The sequence below is a fragment of the Varanus komodoensis genome, unplaced genomic scaffold, assembly GCF_004798865.1.
Source record: "Varanus komodoensis strain SLA01 unplaced genomic scaffold, ASM479886v1 scaffold12, whole genome shotgun sequence".
Taxonomy (NCBI): Eukaryota; Metazoa; Chordata; class Lepidosauria; order Squamata; family Varanidae; genus Varanus; species Varanus komodoensis.
In genome coordinates this window covers 23,393,514-23,402,585 of record NW_025335349.1, presented here as the reverse complement: position 1 = coordinate 23,402,585, position 9,072 = coordinate 23,393,514, and the positions used below count along the sequence as shown (strand labels likewise).

At 44.7% G+C, this 9,072-nt stretch overlaps 1 protein-coding gene across 2 annotated transcripts in view; it reads right to left on the bottom strand.

Moving 5' to 3' along the window:
• Positions 1–914: 914 nt before the first annotated feature.
• The window catches only part of ZHX2 (zinc fingers and homeoboxes 2), a 56,822-nt gene continuing 48,664 nt past the window's right edge, over positions 915–9,072 (bottom strand). For both annotated transcript variants that reach the window (XM_044421820.1, XM_044421821.1), the window contains 2 exons: positions 6,313–8,894; positions 915–1,115 (listed from right to left, as the gene is read on the bottom strand). In XM_044421820.1, the coding sequence (XP_044277755.1) occupies positions 6,317–8,713 (2,397 nt within the window). In that variant the 5' untranslated portion in view covers positions 8,714–8,894 and the 3' untranslated portion in view covers positions 915–1,115; positions 6,313–6,316. The remainder of the gene's footprint in view (positions 1,116–6,312; positions 8,895–9,072) is intronic.

The window sequence follows — 9,072 nt, the reverse complement described above, 5'->3', positions numbered from 1 at the left end:
AAAAAAAAAAAAAAAAAAAAAAAAAAAAAAAAAAAAAAAAAAAGCTGGAATTTTTTTTTAATTAATTCAAACTCCCTAATGTTAGGTTTGTGCAGCGTATGTGGGTGGATGGAATGGATCAGTCTCTCAAAACTACAGCAAAGTCAACCTTAAACGTTGACCCAAGACAGTTATCTGCTCCATTTTTCTCCCTTTCCTTTTTGTTTGAAGAACAAAAGTGCACTCAGGGGAAGCTAGAAACAAGCTTAAAAACGTAGAGCAAAGGTTCAAGAAACCATGTTGTGCACTGCAGCATCTAAGGCTGACAAAAATAGGAGTCTCTGTCCTTGTACCAGAAAGAATTATGAACAAGTTGAGTTATAAAGCAGGTTAAGCCCTCCATTGCAAAGTCCATTTGTTTTAGATTGTACAATGTATAGTAGAAAAAAGGTGCTTGGAACAAGCAAAGGCGTTACACTATCAGTATCTCCTGTCTTCCACAGTCCAGATGTTTTGGCAACCAGTGAATTACCGGATGTGTTAGGAGATCTCTCCTGATGTGACAAAGGTTTTTCTTCATGCACAGGAGCAAAACACAGAACCAACTGCAAATCAGGTTCTTAAGAAAACCAAATGAGCAAACAATAGAATCCAGGATGGATTTGGCAAAAGTGCTGAAGTGGATATTCCATGGGGGTAGAAGCTCTTTATTAAAAACAGATGCAGTAGACCAAGAAGTCTTCAGATTATCATTGAAGAAGATGCAGTGGTTACTAATTTTAAAGAAAACTGAAATGTCGAATGCTTAGCTTGACAGAAGTGACCTGTCATGTATGTGTGGACCAGAAAAGGTGGCAAAATACTCCTTACAAAGTAAGTATACAATGGAAGGAAACAAATAGCAACTACAAGGAGAACCTATATACAAGGGCCCTTTTTGAAAAATCCCCTAATGGGACTTTGGCACCATGAAACTTGTTGCATCGCTCCACAGAATGGTCTTTTCTCCATCATGACTTCGATTCTAGAATTGCAGCTTGGGGTGTTCTATTTTGAAAGACCGTGTTTGATCCCATGGTCTATGACAGGGTACTCCCAAGGCTGGAAAGAGAGGTCAAGAAAGCCGAGTAACATGCCTAGGAACAAGAAAAATGCGCAGAATGTGATTAGTTCACAAAATAGTACAGGTGTGCAAAGTTATACATTTATCCCAGTGGAACAGACCCAGCAGGGAGTCCCATAGATAAATCCAAACATGGACCCAAAGGTACGAGAGCCACTGCTGCTTAGAGCGTGCTTGGGCTGTTTGATTCAAAACTGAAAAGCACCCCTTCCATTGGTCCAACCTCTAAATATTCTTATTGCTTGTGTTAGTCATTTCAAAACTCAGGGGTTCAATTCACACACACGATTTATCCCTGCTGTTCAAGATGTTAAAATGTTCACACTAAGTTTTGTATGTTGGTTTTTATACAGTACAAACTGGTATTTGTTGCAGTTGCTGAGTGGATGACTGAGAGCAGTACAAGGAGAGGTACAGTCTGGGCTGGGCGCAGCTGTCCCCCAAGCTCGCTGCCCAAGGTTATCTGCCCCTAGATCTGGCGCTCTCTTCGGCAGATGATGTATGCAATCCTCCTACAGTTCAGTTTATTTATTTTTAAATTTATAGGCCACTGACTAACCTGAGAGGGCTCTCTAAGCGGCATGCATAAAATACAAGACATAACATTACAATTCCTAGTAATAATTTGTAAAAAACCCAAACCCATGATATCTTAAAACAACCAGTTAATAAAATCAGGTCTCAAAATGTCTATGGAAAAGGATAGTCTTTGCCTGGTACAGAAATGGAAGTAATGGTGGCACCTGGCAGGTCTTTCTAGGAAGCCCATTCCAAAGGTGGGAGGGGCAGCCACTAAGAAGGCCCTTCCATTCACCAACCCTCTCACTTCCTTTATGGATGGCTCTTTCAGAAGGGCTTCATTCCCAGATCTCAGTGGGTGGGTAGGTGTATAAGGAACACTCAAGGCAGATCAAGATAAATTTTAGAACGAGAAATGAGTTGAGGCAGATGGGAAGACCTAACCACCCCCCCTCCCCCAGTAATGGTATCCTGATTACTGAATACCTACCTCCTGGCTCCTGCACTGGGGACTTCCTGGCACCATATGTGAAGACCTTTTTATTTCCACATTTACTTTTCATTTCTAAAAATGCATTAGTGTTTTTTTGGCTCTTTAAATTGTTGTTGGCTTTTATCCTAGTTCTTACTTGGATTTAACTATTTTAAATGTATGACTTTTACTAATATGTTTTGCCATTTTTTATGATTTTAAGAATGTTTCGTGAGCTACCAGAAAGCTTTGCCTAATGACAGTACATAAATATAAGAAGCAAGAATGGAAAAAGACCCTAACCCCAGATGGTTGAAAACACTACGAATGTGATCTTAGCTGTTCCTTTTTAAAAGTAACCCCACTGAGTTCAAAGGGATGTACTCTCAGGTGTAGAAGAGGAAGCTGCCTTGGGTCAGGTCTGACTTCTTGTTTATCTAGCTCACCTAGAGGGACTGCAGCTCTCCATGTTTGCAAACAGAAAAATTCCTGATCCTTTAAACAGGAAATGGCAGGGGTTGAACCTAGGAAGTGCTGCATGGAATACACATGAGCATTGGTGTGGTGTAGTGGTTAGTGTTGGATTGGAGCTTGTGAGATCTGGGTTTTAGTTCCCCCCTCATCCATGGTTCTCAGTGTGACTTTGGGCCAGTCACTGACTCTTGGTCTGGCCTACCTCACAGGGATGTTAATATAAAATGGAGTGGCAGAATGCTATGTAAGCCATTCTGGGCTCTTCACAAGAAGAAGAAAGTGGGCTAGGAAAAAAAAATAATGGCCAGCATTTGGCTCTTGCCTTCTCTCCCAAAGGTGAGACTTCAGTGCAGCTACCTGGGAGTAAAGTCTGTTTCTACTGCTTACTCCAAGTAACCATATTTGTTATGGTTATCAAGTCATGATGGTTTATTCTACCTACCAGTATTAGAAACACTATGCCCCAGAATACCAGTTGTCAAGAGACATGAGCCAAGGGCTACTAAATTGTGCTCAGGTCCCACTTGAGGGCTTCCTGTGAGCATCTCTCTGGCCAATGTGGAAGCAGAACAATGGCTTCTTGCTGTAATTCAGCACAGCTCTGAAGACATTCTTATGATTGCACGTGGAGATAGGGACGAAAGACTCAGTCCCAGAAAACTTTTCTGCTGGCTGTCTGTTCAGTGCCAGCTCATCAGGCCAAATGCTTGTCAAACAAGAAAAGTTATCAGAACTCACCTGGCACATGGACGTCATCCCCTTCCCTTTTCTGCTCTTATGTTCCCTCCTATTCCTTCTGCTCGGTGCTAAAACAATGCCTGCCTAGGCCTGGATGCGTGCTATTTTATTAACAATAAAATAATGCCAAAGCAAATACACGTAAGATGCAATCCAGTGTGGACTGGACAATGCCTGGGTTTGTAGGACTTTTTCCTGTCTAAATATGCATAGGATGGTGTCCTCTCCCTCTCTCTCTCTCTCTTTTTTTTTTTTTTCAGATTTCTGTCTGGGCCCAAAGCAGTTTTCTAAGATAAGTTTCAATATAAATCCTAAAAATAAAAGTATTAAAATGTGTGTAAGTGTTCCAGTTTAGAAGCTCTACTCAGAATCATAGCGTAGAAGAGTTGGAAGGGGCCATGAAGGCCATCGAGTCCAACCCCTGCTGATGCAGGACGCCACGTTACACCATCCCACTCAGATGGCTGTTTCTTTTTGAATGTCTCTAGTGCGGGAGAGCCCACCACCTCTCCAGGCATCTGGTTCCACTGTGACTATCTTTTCCACTGTGACTATCTTTTTTAAAAGCAGGATGAATACAGACAACTCTCCAATGCAAAGCAGACCTGCTAGGTCTGATGAACTTACATATACCCAGTTCTAAACTGGATTGTGACCCAAACTCCTGGCTAGATTTTATTAAGCATGCCAGAATTTTATGTTTTCCCACTAGAGGGCATGAGTTTGTATTTCAGTCAAGGGATGGAAGTATTGCAGTGTGAAAGAAAGATCTAGGCTTCCCAGAAGGGTTTAAACAAATATACTTATCCAGGAGGGAGCAGGAAACTTCTTCATAGTTTTTCCCCTAAATTAAGATGAATCTCAAGAGTATCTACAAGTATTCCATGGTCTCCTAAACATACTAAGACTTTTTCTGGATTGTTCCCTTTAATGAATCATTGCATGCATAGGGTAAAAGGGTAAAATGTGGCATAAGCCCTTCCTAGAGTAGAACCACCGGAATAAGCTAGTTAGTCATAACTAACTTAAGGCCTATTCATGTCAATGGATGTACCCTAAGGAGGGACTTGAAAGTTCACCACATGCAGTAGAATCCACTCAGGTTGAAGCTCCTCCCGAGACATGGTGCTGTGAGTAATTTTGGACAAGGTGCTTTGTGTCAGCTTCTGTTTCAGCCTCTGTCTGCTAAGTTGCCTGATGGTGTCATTGCAAGGACAAAATATGATGAAGCACTTTATGAATGTGGCAGTCCTGTGGGTCCTGCAAGGGCCTCTCCCAGCCCTTAGGATAGCTCAGGTCCCTCCCTTCCAAGAGTGAGCAGCAATTGGAGGGCGATCCAGCCTTGGATGTATCTCCCAGCTCATGTGGGATTTCCCCAAGGCTTTTGATTTTCTGTTGCCAGCGCTCCAACGCTGGTTGAGGCAAGAAAGGGATGGACCAGAAGGTGTGTTCATTCACCAATTCAGTGCATTACTATACCAGCCAAATGCTAAAGCTCTCTGGTCAGTTTACAAATTACAAACTGTAAAAAGGCAGAATTATACATAATATGAAAAAACTGGTTACATAGAAACGTATGAGTAGACAGTCACCCTGCCAGTCGGCATAAGAAATCAGAGCCCATACTAAACCCTTATCAGATGCTGCAGAATGCCTTGAGAGTAGAGGAGAAGCTTAACCTGGAGTTGAAAAGATAAGTGGGCTTCAGGGGGAGACCGGTCAGGAGGAAGGACCCTCCCCTCTTGCCACGTTCTGAGCCTCCCACACGGGACACATGTGGAGGATGGCCTTGGATAATGAGGATTATGGGCAGGTAGGCAGCAGGCAGGTAGGAGATGCTTTACTTCCAAATTCTTCCTGGTCCCCAGGAGGGTGTAGCCGCAGAGGTGATGTGCAGAATTTCCCTCCCATTAGCTACAAATGGTAAGGAAATCATCGAAGGAAAAGAACCAGACAGTAAGAATGAATGTGTCTCTTCCTGTCTCTTTTCTCATGCTGTCATGGACCTGGCAGGACTGAGTAACTCCTCATTTTTTGGATATCCTCAGTCCAATTGGCAAGACTGCTCTGCTAAAGTACTACATGAATTATAAGTAATCCTCTTATATCATTCATATACAATGACGTCGATGAAAGATAATGTATATTTCTAGGATATCTGCTATAGATTTCCCACGGTAATATTTCCCTAGCTCAGTTTGTCTAAGTAGTTGGATACAGAGAAAAGCAAACTGAAGAGCTCAATGGCAAACACCCTACTTGTCCTGCTGAAGGCCTCAAATTCTATCTTTACTGCAGAGGTAGTGAATTCCAGGCCAGGAACCAAAGCTGCTCCAGGAACCCAAACTGACCTTCCAGGTGGCCATGTTCCTTCTTCCACTTATTTATTTATTTAGAGCATTTTTATGCCGCCCCCTTCGCAAAAAGCCTCTTCCTGTCCTGTTCACTCAACCACCCACAGTTTGATGCTTGCCTGGGTTTTATGCATCTTTCCTCATTTTTAAAAGTTCAAATGCGTCTCCTATAATTGTTACTGGCAGTAACAGCTTTAAGCTAAAATATGCCTGCCTCCCTGCCTGCTTTCAGTCTGTCTGTGTTTAAGGCCTTGTGCCTTTTGTCTATGGCCTGGATCACTCCCCCTATCTCCAGCTGAGCTTCTCCAAAACTGAATTTGGCCCTTTGGCTGGAAGCGGTTCCCCACCTCTGCCCGGGCATCTCTAGCTAAAGACCTCACATGTGTCACAAATGACCTTTGATGCAGTCTCTGGAGAAATATTGTCAGTCAGAACAGGCAGTGCCAGGCTGGATAAATACGTAGCTTGACCAGATCTTGGGAAGCTTCCTGTGCTCCAGATTCCCTTTTCTAGTGATTTTATGGGCCATAACCCCCAAACCAGAGCCTTCTACTCAAAAGCTTTGGCCACCTGGAAATGTAATGGTGAGCAAGGTAACTCGCTGGAAGCATCAGGATGAAAGGTAAGACAGGACAAAACATCAGCCTCATTACCTGTCTAGGTGTGAGATTTGTCAACAGATATACTTTCAGAATCAAAATGTGCCTTGCTTTCAGGCACTGATTGACTCCAACTATCCAGACAGTCCGAAGCAGCATCGTCATCGTCAATGGTGACTTCTACCCAATCACCAGTGTCCTGGTTCTTCTTGTTGCCCTGGTTATCTTGGCTTTGTCCTTTTGATTTTCCTGTATGTTCTACATTCTGCTCCCCCAGCTCCTGGTAGTCCTTCTGAGGCTGCTGAATGTCTTTGATGTTGTTCTTCAGGCTCCCAGTTGGCATTGGCCCCTTTGTCTTGCTATACCCATCAATGACATACTGTTGCTTGTATTGGTCCAACCATTTTAGGGTTCCAGTTCTTAGAGAGCTTCTGTTCTCTTTGAACCAACGAACAATTTCTGTCCTAGTGAGTCCAGTTTGAGCTGCCAACTCGTCATACTCCTGTGGGGATGGCCACTGGGTTCTGGCGAATGTACTCTTCAGCAAGTGAACCTGCTCTTGGCTACTTGTAGCAGGGGCTGTGGAGCACCGGGACAAAGATGTTGGAACCTGGGAAATGCTAAATTGCTCCACGTCACTTAGTGCACCATTGGAAGCCCCTTGATCCTTCTTTAGGCTTGGTCCCATTGAGTCCAAGACTGCTTGTTCCATGTTATCCCGGAGCTTTCTTCGCTCCGCGAACCAGGATTCAACCTCCCTTCTACTCATCTTGGCATCAGTCCGAAGTCTTTCTAACTCACTTTGTGTTGGAAAAGAGCTCTTAAGGAAGCTTTCCTCAAGGATACGGAATTGTTGTTGGGTTTTTCCTTTGAACTTCTGAAAAGTGAAATCTGGGTATGGACTGTAAGCACGTCCCTGTCGGGCAGCAGCGAGAGCAATCTGGTCTTTGGCTATGGATTCACTCGTGATGTTGACAATCCCCCTCTGACTTCGGTATCGGTGGTCACTGAACCACTTCTTGATCTCGCTCCTGGAGAGACCCGTGATTTCTATCAGCTTGTAAATTTCGGCATTGTCAGGAAACTGGCTGACAATAAAACTTGCCTTCAGGGCCGCGATCTGCTCCTTGGTCTTCTTGCGATCATTGGGTGATATCAGTGATGCGGAGGACAAGGGCACTGTGGTTGGACTAGTAGGAGTAGCCGGGGGGTTCTGTTTAGACAAAACTTCTGCGGGGACGACATGTGGTCGCTTGGCTTCTAGGACAGCCGGCTGGTTCTGTGTGCTCCGTTTCTGTCCTTGATTGGCAGCAACTGCAAGAGCGATTGGGGAAACGTTTGATCCGTTTGATACTTGTGCCAAAACCAGGCCAGTCTGGCTAAGGATTTGACAAGGCACTGCTGTTTGGATAAGGGGCTGTGGCATTTTGGCGGCAGTGACATGCGCTGGCAGAACAGTGATGGTCGGAGGTGCTGACTGGATGGTGCCATTGAACATTTTCTTCCTTGCCTCTTCAACCTCTTCTGGAGACCAGCTGATGCCATGCTTCAAACGCTGAGTGGCGAACCAAATCCGGATCTGCTCCTCCGGGTGTTTGGATGCTGCCGTCAGCCACGACAACTCTGCCTGCGTGGGGTATGGAAATTTGTTGAAGGAATTGATCATAGTTGCGTTAGTGTCCAGGGCAGAATTGTATTTGGTACTATTCAGTGGTACAGGGACTTTGGGAACGAGGTTGATATTTGGCGGGAGCTGTACGGAGGGCATTACATGAGCCAGTATATCTTGGAGAAGCTCTGCTCCATTAATACATGCGATAGGCTCAGCAGCTTCAGTGAAAAGATGGGCAATCCCATCCAGATGGTTGTCCATAGAAACTTTCTTAGCCTCACCTTTAGGCTTTCCAATGTTAATAATCGGCACCGCTTTGTTTGTACCGCTCGCCCCAGCTGGAACCGCCCCATAATCTGGGATTTCAGCCGCAACTGGGTTATTTGTTACTTCAATGGACTGCTCTAGGACAGTCTGATTGTTGAGCTTGATTAACTTAAGCTTGAAGTTGTTTTCTCCTGGGTGGAGTTTTGTGTTGTGCTCGGATAAGGAATCATACTTTTTGGTTGTAAAGTTACATTCAGCGCATACGTAGAGGGGGTTGAGGATCACATTGGGATGCTGGGTGTCTATGTGTTCTGTGAATTCATTCAGATTCTGGGTGGAGAACGGGCAGTACTTACATTCATAGCCACCAAGGGGCTTCCTTGTTGGGTTGGCTGGGGAAGATTTGCCCTCAATCACCTCACAGTCATTTTCACAGGGGTCTGTTCCAGCCTCTCCCGAGTCCTGCTCCGGAATGCTGGGTGCCCTTCCTGCACTGGCATCCTTAGGGGCCCCCTGTTCCATGGCTTCCGAGGTTCGCACCATACATGGCGTTGTTGACTTTCTTTTGCTGGCCATGGTAGCCCTGCAAGTATCCTCGGCCGCAGTAGTTTCTTCTTTTCAACCAAGCCCCAATGATGCTTTCTGGGGTTGGTTTGGGTTTTCCAGGAGTGATGTTGTCCGGGATGTATCCTAATGAATTTTAACAGTAGCCATGGCCTTCAGCTCTGGCCAAAACACAGGCTGGGCTGCATGCCACCTGCAAAAAACAGATGCACACATTTAAAATATCTCCACACCTTTCTTTCCCCCCTAAACAGCAATACTCCGACAGCCTAATATCTTCATCAGTAGAGCACTTAACTTCTATCCTCATTCTGCACTGACCAGAAAGCTCCTAGGAAGTTATCCTTTGCTGCTTCCTTGTGCTGAGACGG